At 42.0% G+C, this 21,042-nt stretch overlaps 1 protein-coding gene across 2 annotated transcripts in view; it reads right to left on the bottom strand.

The window, feature by feature from the left end:
* The window catches only part of pard3ba (par-3 family cell polarity regulator beta a), a 185,808-nt gene that overhangs the window by 149,805 nt on the left and 14,961 nt on the right, over window positions 1–21,042 (bottom strand). For both annotated transcript variants that reach the window (XM_030410309.1, XM_030410311.1), the window contains exon 3: window positions 1,335–1,512. In XM_030410309.1, coding sequence (XP_030266169.1) covers window positions 1,335–1,512 — 178 coding nt within the window. The remainder of the gene's footprint in view (window positions 1–1,334; window positions 1,513–21,042) is intronic.

The raw sequence follows: 21,042 nt of genomic DNA on the forward strand, positions 1-21,042 counted from the left end.
CAACACACACCACAGGACACCCCAAGAGGTCCTGTGTTTACACTTGGACGGGTCAGAGCAAAGAGAGATCCTCAGAAACCCCACATATGCCACACATGCACTATTTGATTTGGACCTCCTCTGGAGACCAAGTTGCTGCCTTGAGTTCTCTGTCACATTCTTCAGGCAGTACCTGAGTAATTTGCCAGTATCCTGCTGGGGCCACCACTGCAATTGGTAATTCAGCTGCAACTGTATTTGGGTGAGAGGTGTGTATAAAGTGGCATCCATCTGGATGCCTGGACCCAACGCTTTTGTGCAAAACATTGCATTGTAACACATGATCCGTGTGATGCACTTCACCTGTTAGCCCATTTAATGTTTTGGCTGATCAGCGTACATGGTATACAACAGGAGACTTAGAATACTGTAAGTGTAGTTATATGAGAGTCAGCCCTGGAAAGGCTTAGTCATATATAAAATTAAAACAAAGCATTAGTTGTTTAAGCATTAATTCATCAAGATATTTGGTATTTCAGAAGCGGACTTGGAGTATATCCATCACCTTAATGGCGCAAAGATGGAAGCTTTTGTCATTAGAAGGATAGATACAGATGTGACGAAGACAAAATGAGGGAGTAGAATGGTTCTCATTAATGTCATGTTCGTCACATTGTACAGTCAAATGCATTAACAGACTTCAATGTGACCAAAATGTGACTGAATATAAAGCAGTGGTAGGCAGAAGTGAGAGGCAGTATGTGGTTTAGTTACCCTTGGTAGTATAAATGATCAGACATACAGAAATAAGTCGGCGGGAGCAAAGTTTAGGCGATTTCCTGTTATATCTTAGTAAAACGCTTTATCCTCAAAAGTAAATATAAAAAGAGACACCCAGCTTTCATGGCTCCCAGTCAGATGAATGTGTGAAAACAAGAACAAACTGTGTGTGAGCGTGAAGTGAGGCCAACGCTGCGTCAACACTGCATCTGTTTTCACACGCCATCACGTCACAGAAGCTTCAGCTTACAGCTGTTCCATAAATGTACTTCTCTGACTTATTCTCTCGCACTCACACACACACCTACCCTTAAACACACCTCCCGCTGTCTCGCATGATACATTTTTTCACATGCACAAAAAATTATGAACGTGTTGATTGAGCATTGCTGAAATGTTTTGTGAGACTTTCTCCGAAACTTCTTTTACATTCAAAACCGCACCCAAAACATGGACGACCAATTGTAATCATTCAAAATCGGCTCTGATTGAATGATGCAAGCTGCCATCTTCGTCTGAAAATGTAAAAAGATTTCAACAAACGCACAAGAAAACACACAGCAGATGTGACATACTTGCTTTGAGGCTGGCCTCGTTGACTTCAATCTCTCCTCTTATTGGCTCAGAGTACTGCAGGTGGGCAAAGTAGTGGAGGGGTTCAGGGCTGGGGGCAGCACTGGAGAAGCCGTTGGACATGGTCTCTCTGGGACTGTCCGTCCTCCCACGCTGGACCTCATCGTACACAGCCACCAGCTGGAAGACACAAATACACAGACACTCAAACTGCGTCCTGAATATTCTAAAATATTAAACATTGTTTGCAGGCGATCTAAAATGAATGAGCTTTCCTCAAGATAAGCATGACAGTCTAAACAATGAGGTTCCTGGAATATGAACAAGCCGGAAGCCAGGTTATATATCGTCCCCACTGTGCCATGATCACAGTGAGGCTTTTGTGTGATTTATCTTGCCAGCAGTGGGGATGCAACGTGCCTCAATCTGCCAAGTGTGCAGATGTGTGAGTGTGAGTGTCAGAGTGTGGGTGTGTGTGTGTGTCTGGAGGCGAGCAAACTGGATTCACAGCTCATTTGCTCTCAAACCTCTTACACAACTCTCACAACACTCCGGCAAATGCCACTTCGGCAACACAACTTTCTTTATCTACGAACAATCGGGGGGGGAAAAAATCTGACCGATAAATCCGCAGCGGCCTCTTCAGAGGAGTTAACACGCAGCCGACGGGGTGAGGTGAGGTGTGTACGTATGAAATTAACAGTGGAATGAGATCTGACACGAGAATGAGAAGCTGTCAAACACAATGACACGGCTGCCACAATGAGACGTCGGGAAGAGACGGGGGCGGCCAAATGAACAGGGGATGGAGGGCAGAGGGACGACAAACAATCCTAATTGAGACAGGGACATGATGGCAGATAGAGCGAAGTGGAATGCGTGTGTGTGTGTGTGTGTGTGTGTGTGTGTGTGTGTGTGTGTGTGTGTGTGTGCGCAGCTTGGCGGGGCTATGCATTGTGGCTACATGGTTTGATAAATGGGTGCGTGGCGGCGTGACGCTCTCATTAGACGGTGCAGGAGAAGGAAATGACCACTTAATGAAAAGCAATAACCGCAATGGAACGAGGGATGGAAATAAAACAACAGATGAGTGCAGGACGTCAATTAACAACGAAGGAGCACGGAGGCTGTGTGTGTGTGTGTGTTTGTGTCTGTGTAAGTGTTTACGTGTGTGCAAACAATAAGCGCGGTGGAGGCGGGCAAAATATGCATCATCCATCACACTGTGACGCCGCCTCTCACCTCAACCTCCCGTGATTCAATATCCTCATGACACCTGGCCGCCGCCTTGCAAAGGAGATTCGTCGACTGCATTGCGTGTGTGCGAGAGAGAGAGAGAGCATTAGAGAGAGTGAGTGAAAGAAAAGATGAGGAATTGAGGGACTGGCAGATGCAGAGAAGAAGAAAAGAAAAGACCGAACGCCAGGAAAACAATCTGATTGCACCGCTTGATGGATGCTTCTTGAGCTCTTTCTCTCACTTCTTTATCTGCTTTCCTCTTTCTCTCCTTATCTCCCTCCCTCCCGAGCCTCCGTCTCTTTCTCCAAACTCGCTGACAGCATCAATCAAAGCAGAAGTCTCGGAGCGTAATGTGATGTGTGCGTGCGCAAACACACACACACACACACACACACACACACACACACACACACACACACACACGCCAGTAGGCACGTACGGAGACACAGCCACGAGCTCCCCTCAAAAACGATTTATTCGTTTTGAACAACAACGACTTGTTTTAATGTGTGGAGCGGTGATGATGATTTGCTTTCCCCGGAGTTTATTTTTTATGGCTGACACAGGCAGGGAGTGATGCTGATGAAGGCCGCCCTGCTGCTTCCACTCATCACTCAATCAAACACAAAGTGTCAACAAAATGAATCATGTATTTCTTTATTTGGAACAAGCTGAAGTAAGGAAAGCAGGACCTTTTGCGGCGCCGAATTTCAGTCTTGATGAGGACTTTCCATTGATCACATGCTTTGAAACCGGTAAGTGTCTAAAATCTTCCTAACCAAAAATGTGACGAATAAAAAACACTATTTACTTAACACAACAGATTCTTCACATGTTAAATTAATCTAATATTAATTATTAAATGGCCCCAGATCGATGCAGGCAAGCAGGGTGCCAAAATAGCTGACAGCTGATGGGTGCTGAACAGGGTCAAACTGAGGTGAGAAAACTGAGTGTGTCAGAATGTTAAAATGCTGATGGCAAATGTTCACTGATTCCATTATTTGAGCAAACAGTCACTTTTGACAAGATGCAGTTTGAATCCAAAGCAGCTACCACGGAAGAAAAAAAAGAAGTGGTGTAGAGGAGATCTGTAGGTGTTAGGGGCTGGCGATCTGATGAGGTCAGGTGATCGATCTTAAAGGCATCCACAATCTACTTTTGAGGCAAATCGTTGAAATTGTATTATTAAAAAAACCTCCTGCTGTTTCCAAACTACATATCACCTCATTATCTAGGAGATCCGCACTACATAAACCCAAGCCTGTCAATACAATGTAAATGAGCCTAGGTGGCTATGCTGATTGGACTAATTATTTTACATGGCTCTTTCTTGGTAGATAAATTGGAAAAAATGCAGTGTGAGTCATAGCTAGCAGCATGGGCAATGTGGAGCCTGTGGCAAAAATGAGAATAATCCTCAATTGGATAGGGTGATTTAATGGTGAAATTCAACAGGATAATCCAAGTCTGGCTGTGGTCTACGGGCATCTGAAAATTGTATATACCATTAAGAGTAAGACACAAACTGCTTTGTTTTTTCCCTAATTTGAGTGAACTGATCCTTTAATATGGTAAGATTTGTCTCCTGTTGCTGCTAAATAGCTTTACTTGATGTATAAGTCCCCCCTACAAACAAAGATGTTGTTGTCCATTGCGATGCATCTTATCATATGGCAATTCAGAGGACAAGATGTATTACTGAAGAAGCTTTCTCAGGGCATCTCGTTACTGATTATATTCAACCCATCAGTCAGCTGTTCCTCGCAGAGGGAACTTTAAACATTAGTATTATAAATGCTCAAAGAGGAAACCTGGGAAAAGCTCATTTTTCCAAAAGCACACAGTGGAACGAAATTCAGTCCTTCAAGTGCAGCACCAACATGCTCTTTTGGAGGACCCTGTGGCCCAGGATAAAGAACACCACCTTGAATAGTTCACAGCATGTTTACTTAACACACAGGTTCCCTCTCAGTCCCTCCTGACTGCGATTAGTATTCTAGGAAACAAATCGCCTTATTTTTCCTGCTGCGTCTGTGGGGGGGATATTGATATGGACCTGGGGAGCCGGCATGTCAACTACTGCTGAATAATGTGACCCCTTTGTCTCATTTCCATAACACACACAAACATGTGCACACCCACAAACACAAACTGATACCCGTGGCAAATACAAATGGCTGAAGCCTTTATATTGTCGTGTTATGATCGTCTGTAAATCACGCCGCGGCGTGTGTATCCAACGTGACCAGACTGGCTGGGAAGACTGTGTGTCTGTGTGTGCTGCAGAGTCAAAGCGATTATCATGACATACATGAAAGCCATATACAATACCATGCGTGAAGCAGAGAGGGAGATAAACACTGTGTGTCTGTGTGGATTCTCATACACACTGCCCGCGAGCCAGAGTTATAAAATGTTGCAATATATGTGGCCTACGGCTGACAAATACACACTGATTTACTCGATTTCATAGAAAGGCATGCATACACCCACCCACACATAACCCATAATACTTTAACATATTGTTGTTTGGCCTTATTTAAAAAAAAAAAAAAAAAAAAAAAAACACTGCTCTTTTTCAGATCAAGTATTAGCAATAAAGTTATTTTTGCTTGACCTACTTTCTGTCGAATGACTTTGCCAGAGGATATTTAAATGACTTTTGCTCTACATTTCCAAGAATGCATCAACAACCATTTGAGAATGACCATAAACTTTATGGAGTCAGCGCATGTAGACTGAGAGATCAATAACAAGTAGAACGATAAAATCTGAAAAGCAAGACTTTTTCCAATCTAAAAACAAGTTGTGAAATGTGCACAGAAATGCTTGTGGTGTCATGGCCGCATCATATTCTGGCCCATTGACGCTGATGTTGGCCTCATACACAATGGATTGTTCCCCGAAGATTTGTTGAGTATCGGGCCAAATGGTGCCATGAAAAAAATAAAGTAAGTAATAAAACTAATCCATTATGCATCCCAGTTAGCCATGACAGTGCACCAGTATAATACCAGAGCCCTGAAACTGGTTAACCTAAACGAAATGCAGCAAATATAGAAAGGTAGACAATGGAGTTTAAGAGGGTGGGACCACATGTTTTTTGGCACGATTCATGTACCAGTAGAGCTGGAAACGCAAAGGTGTAATTGATACCATTACCACCAACTGCATTCCAATAAGGTGAGCTAGCTACAGGGTGCTGGTTTGATCACCTTGATGAAAAAAATCAGGTGTGCTCAGATGGCTGGTATCTACAGTGTGAGTGAGCACAATTCAATATGAATCCTGGTGAGCTAAATTATGATAAAGCAGTGATGGGTGATATAGCGTTATAAAGTCTGATATTAGATTAGCCTTGGCTAACTTAAAGGGGATTGTTGGGCCTTGGAAGAGGTATGCACTCTATTCTGCCATTTATAGTTTTCATACAAACAAATATAAATGGATGGTGTATGCGTACAATATCTGAATGTCTTTGGTGCTGACAGTTAATAATAATAATATATATTGCAGAAAATGGGGGGGGGGGGACGCACCACCCTGAAAGCATCAGGACAACTAAGAAAACTCTATCCGCTGAGGAAGACATTAGACGTTGTTCAAACTACAAAAGCTGGTAAGTGGACCTCAAGTAAAGTGTTTTTGGTTTTTTTTTGTTAATGAACTTTCTCGCCGGGAGAAGCGTTCTTTACAACAGCACCAGTGTTTAATAATGTACGGCCTATGATTTGACAGAAACCCCACCAGAAATATAATATCAAGTCTAGTGTTGCACGGTAAACCGATACTAGAAAGGAACCGCGGTACCCAGCCGTTAAAAACAATACTTTTTCGCGTTTTATTAGTATCGGTACTTTATGAACAGCGTGTCTGTGTGCAGCTTCTCTCTGCTTCCTCACTGCCTGCAGCCAGAGTGGGCGTGGTCACAGAGCAGAGCGAGATAGACATGGCTGAAAGTGACATGAGTGCTCCTGCTGACTGTCCTAGGCTTGTTGAAAAAGCAGACGCATGGAGCGAAATATGGAAATATTTCCGAACATTGCCGACAGTAAGGACAAGCCCACGGACACCACAAAGCCCGTCTGTAAACTAAACCAACAAGTCCAACTTGGCGAAACATCTAGCTGACAGACATGCAGACTTGTTCAAAGAGTTCAAAGAGCTGCAGGTTAGCGATAGATAACAAAATAAATATCCCCCAGGTGTAAATCAAGTGAGTTTTTTGTTTTTGTGACAAACTTTTTCCACCATCAGAGTTGCACGAGGCAGTCAGGGGTAAAGCTAACTGTTTAACAGTCCGATGTGGTTCCACACATCTCTGTATGCAAACGCAACGTTCACATTGGTAACATGAACTTTACCATAACATGCGCTGGTGTTCACAAGTATGCTGGTCAACAACACCACTTATAAATTATCTATTTTAAGTCAATCAGTACTAGTAATATAATCATAGCATGTACATTTTTGTCAATAATTTATAATATGTATTGTAATTTATATCATTAGAAAATGGTCTGATTAGAGCACAGACCTCCGTCATTTGTGTTGTACTTTAGTGCACTAATGTAGTTTGCAGGCTAATAATCCAGGGTTTGAACTTTACCATCATGAAATGCAAATTGCAAATTTCCCCTTTGTGGGATGAATAAAGTAATATCTTATTTTATGAATTGCCAGACTTACAGTTAATGTCATTTATGTTCATTATTTTCATGCTGAATGAAATTGTAGTTAATGTGCTGTTAATTTTTTTCTACTACAAGCACTGAGCCTTTAATGGAAAATCAGGTTATTTAATAAATTCTGAGAGCAAACAAGACAAATGACCAAAACAAGAAGACACTTTTCTTCTTCGATACAGAGATGATTGTAACCAAATTGGCAGCTAAGTTAAATAGCTGCATAATCATTTCATTGTTGTTATAACAGGTTAAGTAGCTATAAAGCTCAGCAGCTTTTACAAAAATATATATTTTTATTTTGACTTTTTAAGTATACATGTTTTAATTAATAAAAAGAAATACATCATTTTAAGTTCCACCTTCTATCATCTAATCCTTTATTCCATTGCCTTTGATGATATTGTTATATGTTATAGTTAACCACCGTGGTATCGTTTCAGTATCGATATTGAGATATTTTAGGCAGGTATCGCACCGAAGTCATAATTTTGATATCGTGACAACACTAATCAAGTCATTGTTTACGTGTATACTTTAGCAAGCATGTTTACATCAAAAGCAGATTTTATCCCTATGGTAAAATCAAGCTATTCTAATTATCAAAATGGCACTTTACAAACCGCAGGGTGGTGTAAAATCATACAGAAACCCTCAACCCTGCTGAAGTGACCTTGTGCAGGACACCGACTCCCTACCAGCTTTCAGGCTGCTGTGCTGTAGCCAAGCCCGACCTTTGACCCCTCTGTCACGAGGGGGTGAGAGAAAACTGGATTTCTTTACTGTGATCAATAAAACTCACGCGTTATAATCATTGCATTCTCGCAGGCTGTCGGAGCCAACAGTCAATCAGATGCATAGTTCGCATGCGTAGTGCTCATCATTATTGAATTTTTAACAGCCGGGATATGAAATTATCTCAGCCACTGTGAACAGTGGATGGTGTTTACATGTTGCGTCTCACAGATGGAGCAGTTCAGTGTTTTTAATAATTGATGTTCTTGCTAAGAATTAATTAGCAAAATGCAGCACGTCCTGTATGAGACACACCGGGGGGGGGGGGGGGATAGTATGTTCAGCATGGACACACACACATACACACACACATACAGTGTATATGCAATCATAGATGTTCACACACTGTATAATGCCATCATTTAAAAACATACACCACAAAAGCACAAATGGTTTTCAAAAAATATGTGGATCTCAGGCACACACACACACACACACACACACAAGCTTTCTACAGTTAGAGGATGAACAGTGCCACCTTGCTTTAGTCAGGCACTACTGCATGCTGGTACCACTCGAGCCTCCAGCCTTTACATAAGCATCTGCAACACACGCGCTCGCACACAACCTCACAAACGAACACACACTTCCCTATTTCATTCGGTGGTAGTAATCAACCCATTTCTCTTCTCCTCTCTCATCGCTGTCTACCACTGCTGTGTGTGTGTGTGTGTGTGTGTGTGTGTGTGTGTGTGTGTGTGTGGCACAGACCATTGAGATGCTTTTTGTGCTGTTGTCATTTATCTTACAACTGCCCCGCGCTTCTACGTTTTCTCCCTCTCACACTATTTTTCATCCATTCTTTGAACGAGAGATGCATAATTCAGAAGGAGAGCTCAGCATCCTGACAGTAGTATGGTAACCCAATCATCTCACACACAAACACAAACACACACACACACACACAGGCACCCATATATACAGTACACACACATACAAAGCTTCTGACTCACACCGACACACACGCTCTCTTCTCTAAAGTACAGGTTTACAAAGACAATTTTAGACGTCTGCTTTTTCGAGCGCTAAAATGTGAATCACAGGGAATAAACCTCCCACTCTCAGTCTCTCGTCTTGACTGCAGAAAATGAAGGCCTTCGCTACCTGGCGATCTGAATTGGTGCGCGTGTTTTTTGACGGCACCATAGCTGCAAGCACTCAAGCTGAAGTTTACAGTCAACTGACGGAAAATGCGCATGAAAAAACAAACACTTTCTCCTTTCTGTATGGCTCCTCCTCGCCGTGCATTCGAGCATCTGGTGTTGTTTTCCATCCCCTGAATTTTCGAGCGGATAAGGTGTGAAGAGAGTCGAGCGCTTGCAGACAGTTGCAAAAATGTCTATCTATGTATGAATTAGGGGCTGTTCAACAAAGAGCAGCCACGATGTGTGGAGAATGGGTTTCTCCATGGTTGTAAAGCGTGATGAATATTGACAGTGCGCAGGTACAGAGGGGTGGAGCGTCTCACCCTGAAATTTAGCCCCTGATATCCATGGCATCATGGGAGAAATGACAGAAAGAAAGGATAACCAATTCGACACAAAAGGCATAGACCATTATTTGCCATTTTAAATTGACAAGCAGTTAATAGTAATTGGTGATAGTCATCTGGTTGAGAGTGAGTTGAGGGAAAAGTGTTGTTGAGGTTGCAGCTGCTGGCTGGATAACAAAGATGTTTATACTATTGTACAATGTACTGTCAATGTGCCATGTTCACTGTAAGGCAGGAATTAAGTAACATGTACAGGTCCTTTGATTGTCTAAAGTTGACACCACTGACACAATTCTTTGACATACTCCATTAAAGCTTTTGTGGATTCATCCGTCTTGGATTTGTAACAGAATAACAAAACCACACCACCAACCAAATGATGTGTATTTTCATATGTAATATCAAACTGCTTGTTCAGTGTTTGGAGTGATCTAGTGTATATTTTCCCTTCAACAATACACAATACACCTACACAGCATACTGGACTGCATGGAAACACCACACATAAAGATATACTTACATGCACTCTAGCAGTTACCAAAAAACGAATCCATCTTCAAGAGCACAAACTGCATACTCCACCAACGCACACACACACACACTTACACACACCTTTTCAGGGCACCGCAGGGGCCATCAGAGGAATGTTTGGCCTGTGTTATTTAAACAAGTAGAAAATTGGTTGTATTACCGGTGAGAGCAGGGCTAATCCCGCTTCTATTCTAGCCTGAATCTATACAGCACACTACCAGATGTGGGGGGATTACCTCTCAGGAACACACACACCTGGCTCTGGGCCTGCACACACACACACACACACACACTCAGTCACCCAAATGACTGCACACACAGGCAGTGTGTAAGATTAGAGAAGCAACCACAAAGACACAAAGACACAAAGACACAAAGACGAGTGAAGAGACGCACAAGGACTCCCACTCGCAAACTGAAGCGCACAAACAGATGCAAAATCCAACTTGTCAAGCCTGTGGTAAGGGACTCTCTCGCAATAATGAATCATACACAGACACATTACTACTTGAACCTCTAAATGTTTCCTTCTTTCTGTTTGAAGACATGCCAGCAGTTCCAGATAGTAGCTGGTGCTTCCACATTGAACATAACGTCTCTTTGATGCCTCTGACACACTGATCTAAACACTAAATTCCTCAGTCTGTTGGTGCGGCAGTCGGAGCATTTGCATTCATGCAAATTTCGCAAATGATGACCCAGATCTAACACTAGATCCACAAAAGTAAAAATTGCAACAGAAGAAATCAATGTCGGATGGCAGGGGCAGGGAATTGACTCAACTCTGAACTCATTTCTTAGGCTGTGGTGTTGGGGTGCGTTATTTTATAAGGTGTTTCTCATATTTTGTCCCGCCCTATTTCAATTCATTCCATTTACATAACGGATACCAAATTAAAGTAAAAATAATAACTTGTCTCACAAAGGGAAGAAAACATTATTTCAAACTTCCTTCACGACAATAACATGACATGGATCATGACTGTAGATACACATGTGCACATTAGGGTCGCATAATAGAAATGTGGATCCTGCTACCTCTTGAGATTTCTCACCAAAAAAGAAAAATATCTTTTATAAAAACCAAGGTTTATAGCATAGATGTTAACATCTGTGGGTCGACATGCTGAGGATTCACATCAAGCTTCTTCCAGTTATTTTTCTTGGAAAAATGCCCGTTTACAATCCAGCTGCGTGGCAAAATATTGCATGCAGGATTTCCACTTCCTCTATACAATATTCGGAATAGAATGCAAATCCAGTTAAGCCAGTTAGGTGGCTTAATAAAGACATGAGGCCTCCATTAAATAAATCCAGGCCGAGCCACATTCAACAGGTGAAGGCATGAGACATTATGAATCCACTTCAAAGACTGGATGCTGACCTGAATGCTTCAAAGCTTTGGCCAATGCCATATTAATCAACACCCAAATCAATAATTGACTGCTTCGGGGGGGTTTTGTTGTTTTTTTGTTTTGTTTTAGACAGTAAGTTTGTTCAGTTTCTTTAAGAGAGGAGAAGATGTTGCCTCAGTTGCACCAAAAAAGATGCAAATGACTGAAAAAGAGCAAAAACTGGACCTACTCTATGATGTTTAACTAGTCACAAACATAAAGCCCAACCAATATTATGCACTGATCACCCATCACTTATACATTGGTATCTGTGTATTATTGTCCGATCTGTGCCGATGTAAAAACGCTTTTTCTGCATTATAATCACTAAAAGATAAAGGAAGAAGAAGAAGTTTATTGTTAAACTGTCAAATATCCTGCCTCCATATCGTGAATCTTTTCAAGATTTTTTACTCTCTAATATTGGCACTGGTCGCAAAAATCGAGTATTGCTCAGGCTCTACTCAAAACCTGAGCAGATAAAAACTAGGTGTGTTGTCACTCCCTTCCCCATAGAGGCCTCGATTATACACTTCCGCCAACGACTCAAGACTCAGTTGTTCAGACTTCACCTCGACCCCGCATAGCATGACTCCCCCCACCCCTGCCCCAAACATAAATAACAAAACAAAAAAAACCTAAATGCACTTATATGTTAGTATCCTTAGCACTAAAACCTAACACTTATGCACTTAAGGTATCCTTGATGAATAGCATCTACTGTGCTCAGATGACGGCTTGATTCATTGTTTCCATTTTTTTCTTTTTTACTTTATCGATGGTCATATGTTATGGCTTCTTTCTTGTGACAAATGTACTTATTGTAAGTCGCTTTGGACCAAAATGCCCTAAATGTAAATGTTAGTGTAAATGTTATACACTGGTAATTCTCACTGAAGCTTCGAAGTCCAAAAGACGACCTCTGGGACAGCACTGCTATGGACTCTCTTTGAATTCTAACTTTATTTATGGTGAGAAACTCCATTTTTTCCCCACAAAAGAGATTTATTCAGAGGCCTAGTCCACCTACATATAAATATAACTACTCACACACACACACACACACACACACACACATAAACAAAGATAAAACTTAGGCAAAGGTTTTCAAGAAACGAAAATATCGTCATCCTGCATTACTTACAGCTTATTGTTCAGGCACACAGCCAAAAAGGTAAAAAGTTATCATTCTCTCTCTCTCTCTCTCTGTGCGTCCACACACTCACATCTGTCGAATGAGTCAGAGTGATGAAGCATGCGTGCACCAACTGAGAGTATACACACACATAAAAACACACACACACCCATCCACCAACCGAGCCACCAGCTGAGGTACTGCAGTGCCGGCTATGCGCTGTGACAAGTCACATTATTATTTATGCACACTCATAAAGGGAGAGGGTAAACTCTTCATAAATCACACATGCCCGAGAGGCCGAGAGAGAGGAGGAGGAGGAGGAGGAGGAGGAGGAGGGAGAGATGGGGAGATGAGGGGAAAGAGGGAGCGAAGGAGCGAGGGATGTGGGTGACAGGGGAGCTCCAGGCCTCATATTTCTCCGGCCGGCAACACAAATATCAAACCGGCTCGTTCATCATTCCCGCAGTGCAAACACATCAGGGGTGGTTACACTGGTCCTGTTCCACATCTGTGGACATGACACACTGACACACACATTCACACATCGCCTCGCAAACGCGCGGAGGAACGTGCGCTCCCACGGCGCGCAGAAAGTCATAACCTCCTCCTCATGAATGTGTATAAACACGCGCAAACACACACCGAAATCGCGCGTCCCCCGTACACACAATGTCATCGCACACATGTTCCGGCTGGAGTCCTCAGAAGTCAGAGCCGGAGCCTAATAATCAGCTTTCTTTTCCCTGTGGCCGTCGCAAGGCCAGCTGCTCCCCTCCAACCCCTTCCTCCCTCCTCCCTCCCCCCCCCTCCTCCCTCCCGGGATCTGACAGAGAAATAGAAGGAGTGATTAACTCAGAGCTGGGAGGCTGGCGCCCTCTCACCTGTGGCTCTCTCCTCCACAGGCAGCCCCTCCCACCTCCTCCTCCTCCTCCTCCTCTTCTCTCCATCTGCCCTCCCTTGACATTAGACTTTCATATTATACGTCACCCCTTTTTTTTCCCTGCCTGTCCCTTTCCTCTTTGTGCGGACAGGGCTTTGAAGCAACGTTATGGACAGTTTAAATGGGAAATGTGTAATTTTCCTTATTATTGCTCGTTAAATTATTCATAATTCACTGGTTTTCCACTGTGGCCACGATGTAAATTCTTTCTTGTGTTTTAATTTCTGGGTCAGAGTGATTCCACGACCTAAAAGTGCTATTCCTCGCTGAACTGTTGTTATTTTCCAGCTCAGATTGCTTCTTCAGGGGTAAACATCCCCAGCTTCCCCCCACAGTTAGGCTCGCTGATATATATGTGAGCTATACATTACTGACATTCAGTACTCGCTGTTGCCATGGAGAGCCAACATCCCTCACAGCCCGGAGGTGTTTAGGAGAGAAAAAAAAAAGAGAAAGCCTCACCTGCAGATTTTTCTTACACCCATCAACATATGTGTTCCTACCAACACGCCTTATTAGATAGTTATTGACTCGACGTCAAAGCCTGGAGGGGAAAAGTAGGATTTGTGCTGCATTGCAAGACTCATCGGTACAAAACACCACCTGACGGCACCATCTTTCCATGTGAGGGAGCTCATTTAATGGAAAAAAATCGCCATGTAAGTATATAATGTGTGCAGCAGGACTACTCACACACACACACACACACACACACACACACACACACACTACTGCATAATCTTAAGAGTAATTTAATGAAGGATACTCAGCTCATTAACTATATAATACATTAGCTTCTAATTAACAATAAATACGAACTAGAAACTCATGCAGTGCTGAAACTATTAGTATAATAGCTTTTACTACAGATAACAAATCATAACCTATCATTTAAAACTTTGAAACTACAAATTCTGCTATACAAATACCAACAAAACACAACTAAATAACAACATTAAAATAGGGTACAACCACAATTACTGATTTTTCTTCCCTATGGGTGACCGTTTCAATGGAAGGAGCCGAAATAACAATGAAAAAACATTTAAATTAAATTATAGTACACAAACACTAAATAATTAACCACACTCCTCATACTGATCCATTATTGCAGTAATTTATCAGGAAAACAATCTAACAGCTTGTCCCGTCTTCCTGCTTCGCTGCTCATCTATGTATTCTCATAATGTCAGGAGAACATTTCTGGGTTCGGACGCCACCAGACGACAGCCGCCAGAGCTGCAACGATTGGTCGATTCAGTGTTTAGTCAGTTGAAGGGAAATTAATCGTTAACCGTTTCATCATTGATTAATCATATCAGACATTTTTTTCGAGCCACAATGTCAAACATTTGTTGGTTCCAGCCTCTTAAATCTGAGGATGTGCAGCTTCTCCTAGTCATTTATGATAGGGAATGAAAAGTATTTTGGTTTTGGACTGTTGGTTGGACAAAAGAAGCAAAACAGAAGACTATCATTTGGACTCTGGGAAATTGAGATGAGCATTTTTTTTTTTACATCTTTTTCACAATTTAAAGACGAAATGATTCATTGTGAAAATATTCAACAGGTTAAACAATGATGAAAATAACCATTAATTGCAGCCCTAGATGACATCCTGCAATTTATCAGTCAATCTTCAAGTCCAATCTGATTGGTGTTCTTTTCCACTGTATGACTCACATTTACCAGCTTAAATAGCATCTACAGCAAACTGATCGTCGGAGGTGCAAAAACACTTCCTATTTCAGCACAACCAAAGAAATCAAATCATCTCAGTTTGGTTATTAAATTCAGAATCAAGATCAGAGCACCTCGGGGGTAGCTCTTCTTTTCTGTAGTTTAATATACTGAACAATTGTTTTTCAAAAGCTATTTTTTGGTTTACTTGTCGCTGCATTTTAAAGTACTACCATTCATTTTGCTAATTTTTCAAGGGAAGATAGCGACTCATTTTGAACACAAACTCTACTTATGTGCGTAAAGCGACTACTCGTCCTTTCCATACGTCCCTCCCACGTCAGACACAGGCTGGCTAATGATTCGAGAGGCCTATTCAGACACATTACCGTCCACAGAGCTCCATTCATTAGGCCAATCAGTCAGGTGATGAGGACGAGAGGCAGCAAAAATGAATAATAACAATAATAGTGAGTGTGTTTGTGCATGCAAGCGAGCGTGTGTGTGCACAACAATGGTCACAGATGTGGTTTCAGCTGTGTAATTGCAGGAGAAATCATTAAATACTCAACCTAAATGAGTTGGATTCAGTATCAGAAGCGTTTATCCTCTAGTCGCTGCGAGAGCACACACTGCTACACATGCGCGCGCACGCACACACGCACATTTGGGAGTGTGACTTTCTGCTGATTTGAGTTATTAGCAGTTGGAGTGAGCGGAGACTCTGTGAGCGCACCACAAACACGCCACGCTTCCACACACCCTCAGACAACAAACACACATATGCACTAGTCTGGGGCAATGTCATGTAGGAAAACAGATGGCGTGAGGCTGGTTGGGTCAGAGAGTAGATTTGCTGTAAACAAGTTGATCTATAATAGATCATTAGCTGGATGTGATTAGCTCCTCTGCAGGCTGTTGTGCCAAAATAACTGCGAAAAGCTAATACTGACAACATTCACAACACAAGCTGTGGCTTCACAATAACATCAACGTGAGGGAGTTTAAAAGCGACTGTTTTTTTTTAATTAAATGGTTAAATTTCTTAGTGGCAGGGTGTGGCACTGGACTGCACACGTAATTTGAAACATAGACCATGACACACACCACATCCTCATGCCTCATCTTCCTCCACCATAGTGATCATCGGAAAAGTCAGTCCACAGAGCGCGGTGCCCCTCTGGCCTCGTCACGGCTCCCCTTCAGGTTCCTCCCGCCAGATCACAGCGGGCACAGGCGGGTCAGGTTACAGCCTGACCGTCTCACTCCATTAGGAGCTAATGGCTGGTGTGATGGTGACACGGAGGGCAACACGGAGTCATGTGTGATTAACACAAGAGGCACCAAAGGACAAGATCTGAGGGTGTGATGACCTGAGTCACACACACCTACCTAGAGAAAACAGAAAACGGGCTTTATCCTAGCTGAATCCCGGCCCGTTGCTTCAATGAACTGACAAATCACTTTGGAGAGGTGCCATCATTCAAAGTCGAAAGGTAGAGCAACGAATCTTCTGAAGGAATTAAAATTCCGAAGTGCAACTTTGTGAGAAAAGTCGACATGCGTGCGGTTAAATGAAAAGCACACGGGCACAGCAAGAATTCGTTCTCCTTAAGCCTTCCCTGAGTTCTCTCATCGTAATTACAATCAAATAGGTTTGGTGTGTGTGTGTGTGTGTGTGTGTGAGAGAGAGTGTGTGCGGGGGGTATTGTTAATTGAATATAATCAGATGAAGAGCTGTCGTGGTGCTCAGATGGGTGGATGGAGGGGGGGCTGAATCAAGGTCGAGCCTGATGAGATATGATCAAATCAGCTCAAGTGACCGAATCCCGCCGGGCATAACGTTCAACCGCTTTGGCCTGATGTGATCTGATCTGCGCTCTAACAGAGATAATCTGACTTCATTCAATATACTGTGTGTTTACTGGAGATTCAAATATACTAATGCGTCGATGAAGTTCAAGTGAATGCACAGGAAATACAAAAAGTGGACAAAGCAACAGACACACCTCCTCCTTCTATCTAATAGCCCTGCACCATTAAGCTACGTAAAAGACAACGGACAGCTGGGTACTGAAAATGCATCCACCCATCCATCAATTTGACGAGACTCACCTATGAAAGTAATTGTTTTGCAAGTCCCAAGTACTAAACTAAAGTCGTCAAGTCAGAGGGCAGCATCACCAACAAAGTGAAGAAGCTTGGTTGCGACTTTTTGGTCAGCCCAACCCTTATCAAGTGCAAAGTCATCGGTTCATGAGACTTAATTCCACAACATCTAAAATACCCCTTTTTCCATTATGCAATTTGGTTTCAGTCAATCAAATCTAGAATGCTCGACATGTTTGGAGCCTCCAGGCTTCGACGGTGATGGCAACCTTTGAGAAACAAATGCTCTTTTTGGAAAAAGGGTAAGACTAAAATCAATTATGCAGACAACGGTAGGGAGGTAATGAGTGGCTACAGGTGAACTACAGCCAATTCATTTTATACACACCGGGCATGTTCAGAAGATGCAAGATTTCTAATTAATATTCAAATGTGTCAGAAAGACATGGTGTGGAGCGTTATCCACCGACGCAGGCAAGGATGTATGGATGTTGATTAGAAGGTAAAGAAGGTATTCTATAGATGTGATTAGACTGGCGTGCGTGAGCTGCATCTGAAAATCTCTCCGTGGGCTGCAACTAACATTATTGATTAACCTGGCAATTATTTTCATCATTTCAATAAATGGATGGATCGTTTAGTCTATCAAATGTTGCAAATTGACAAATTGTAAACAAAAACAAAAGATGCCATTTTCCAGTGGCGTCCTCAAATTGCTTCTGTTGTCGAATGAACAGCCCAGACGATTTACGATCGGAACTGATTTCAATAAAAACAGATTTCTCACATGGAACGAGCAAATATTTGATATTTTTGCTTTAAAAATGATTTGACGGACTCAACAATTTTCAAAATAGTAGCTTCTGTGTAGCACAGAACTTGAACAAACTTCCAGATGATATTAACTTGCATCAACTTTGAATCCAGGTTAAAAAGTCTTCAATACTCATTATAACAATCATATGTCTGTTTCACTGTTTAAATTTCCTTTGTGTTTTTTCTCATGCTTTAATGCATTACTGTATGTAAAGTACTTTGAGCAGCCTTAGTGTTTGACATGTGCCAAAAAAAAAAAACCTTTCCATGACATTTTCTAATCGGTGCACTTGAACCTCATGCTCCCACTCATCACCGGCCATTCAGACGGTGTGCCGAGTTATTTGACTATTCAGATGCCAATCAAACGCGGCTCGCTGCAGCCGTGAAAGAGGGGAATGGAGGTGAGGGAGCGAGATGTCACGGAGCGTCAAAGGCTAATCAGCGCGTCTGCACCTCGCAATCATGTCCCATTCACTAAACTTTTTCTCCAGCGGCTTAGCACGTTTTAAGTAATGCCTTATTGTCGCCTGTCAGAGGGGCTGACGTCTGACATGTAATAAACGACTTCAGGCAAATCAGCTGACACAAGTCACGAGAGAGTTCTCCTGGAACTGAATGTGCGGCAGCATTATTTAATATTCAGAGTTTTGAGATGTAACATTGTGGACATCACAATGTTACATTTCATCTGTTAATGGCACTTATGTACAGTTGATTACATTTCCTATTAAATGCTCTTGCAACATAGTATTTGTTTGTCTGTTATTTGCAGTTATGTTTGCAATTCATTGGTGCGTTGCAATATAATGTTCTTGGCATGTTGTCAGGGAGAGGTCTTTCTGCTCGTGTGAGTAATGGAAACAAATAGAATCGAAACAGGCAGCACTATTAAAAACTTTGATTGCGATTTCCAACCCAGGCATGAGTTACAGTTATTCAAAGAATATCTCAAAGATAACAACTTTAATAACCACAGTTAAGGTTTTCTTGTTTTAAAAAAAAGAGAATATCAGCTATCAGAATTTTGTAACGTTCAAATATTGACGTCCTAAATATTCTGGCCATGCTGTCTAAAGATGCTCAGTACATGCAATTTTTCTTCCCCAGGTTACTTAATTTGTTTTTAACAATATTCGGTGTGTACTATAAAACAATAAGAGCTCATCTAACTGGTGAAAATAAGTGTTCATTATTGAACGTGTAAGAAATACAGGACTTTCATGCACATCTGTTTAATTTAAAAACTGAAGAGTAAGTCAAGTGTGAGGTTTCCTTACGTGATGGCCAATTACAAAAGGTCATACTCAAAGAGTTTTCATTTTCTCTTACCACGATATGAGCGATGCTCCTGACCACAGCCCTACTTTAAATATCATCACACATTTCCATGTGACCGACTCGTTTTTTCAGCACTGTGTCCTCCACTGTGACATGCAAGCAGATGGATGATGGGAGATTGCCTCGTAATCAAGCGTTGACATTTTAGAGGGAGATCAGCTGGGATATGCACCCCTCACCATTTACATTCCAGCAACCAACGACTGCACGGGAAGGTTCATGGATGCCTTGTAGGCGCAGTGATTAAAAAGGGCTAATTAAAGAGGGATGGAGGAAATCATTCCATTTTTTTTTTCATTCCCATGAAATTACATTTGTCATTTGGCTGCATTGGATGGAAGGTTGAGTTTTTTATCCTTTTTTTTCCCCCTCGAAAAACAAAGTAGTGTGTACGTGTGTCTGTGCACATGGAATGAGGAGTGACAGTCCACTTATGAGGCGACGTTATGCTCCCTGAGTTTAATTCCCATTCAGGAGGAGATCGGCGTGACAAGAGAGGACACTCACACATGTTGAACATTCAAATTTCAGCTGCATGTGAGTGAAGGGGGGCGGTGGATGAGAAGGCCTTCTAATCGAGCAGCATCTACACGGCGTTTCATTTATGTCACAGCCACGAGCGTTCTGAACCAAGCACCGAGCAATCTCTCCACAGGAACACAGGAAACATCAGCAGTCACATATATGGTATATGGGAGGGCTCACAGGCTGAAACCTGGCGTACAGCTTGTATGTTAATGGCATGCTGGCAATGGACAGGCTGCCTGACAGCTCCTGTGTACCGTGTAGTCGTTCACGAGTAATGACCGACGCTAATGCAGGACCCCAAAGGACTGTGAATGGGAGAGGATGACAGTTCTGGTCGCAGTAAATTGGCAAATGTGTAGCGGTAAAGCACTATATCTGTTAATAGCAAGGCATGGGTGAAATCAGGAAATAAGGAGAAAAGGAAAGGAGGGTAGAGGTAAAACCAGATGGAAATGTCTGGTTTTGGCAGAATTTATAGATGAAAAATCAAAGAAACTCCAAATTTCCAATATTGCCAATGACATTTGACAATGTTCAATCATCTCATGAATACATGATTAGTGTTATTGGGGCTGGGCAATATAATCTAAAATAACACTGCAATATTACATTGCACAATACATAACTTAATATCTTAAAACCCCCTCAAAAGCATGTATCACAATATTTTTGACAAGACCTACAACAAGAAATCAATTAATCAATCACTTGTCGACTATTTACATAATCGATTTATCATTTTGAGAACTGTTTTGAGAAAATGGTCCTAATTATCTGATTCTGGTTCCTTAAATGTAGTTTTTTCTCTGGTTCCTTTACTCCTCTATGACAGTAAACTGAATATATTTGGGTAGTGGACAAAACAAGATGTTTGTGGATGTCATTTTTCACCACTTTCTGATATTTCATAGACCAAATAACTAATCAATTAATAGAGAAAATAAATGACGGATTGATTGACAATGAAAATAAACATTAATAGCGGCCCTATTTTTGACCGAATACCTCGATATCAATAT

The sequence above is a fragment of the Sparus aurata genome, chromosome 24 (assembly GCF_900880675.1).
Source record: "Sparus aurata chromosome 24, fSpaAur1.1, whole genome shotgun sequence".
NCBI lineage: Eukaryota > Metazoa > Chordata > Actinopteri > Spariformes > Sparidae > Sparus > Sparus aurata.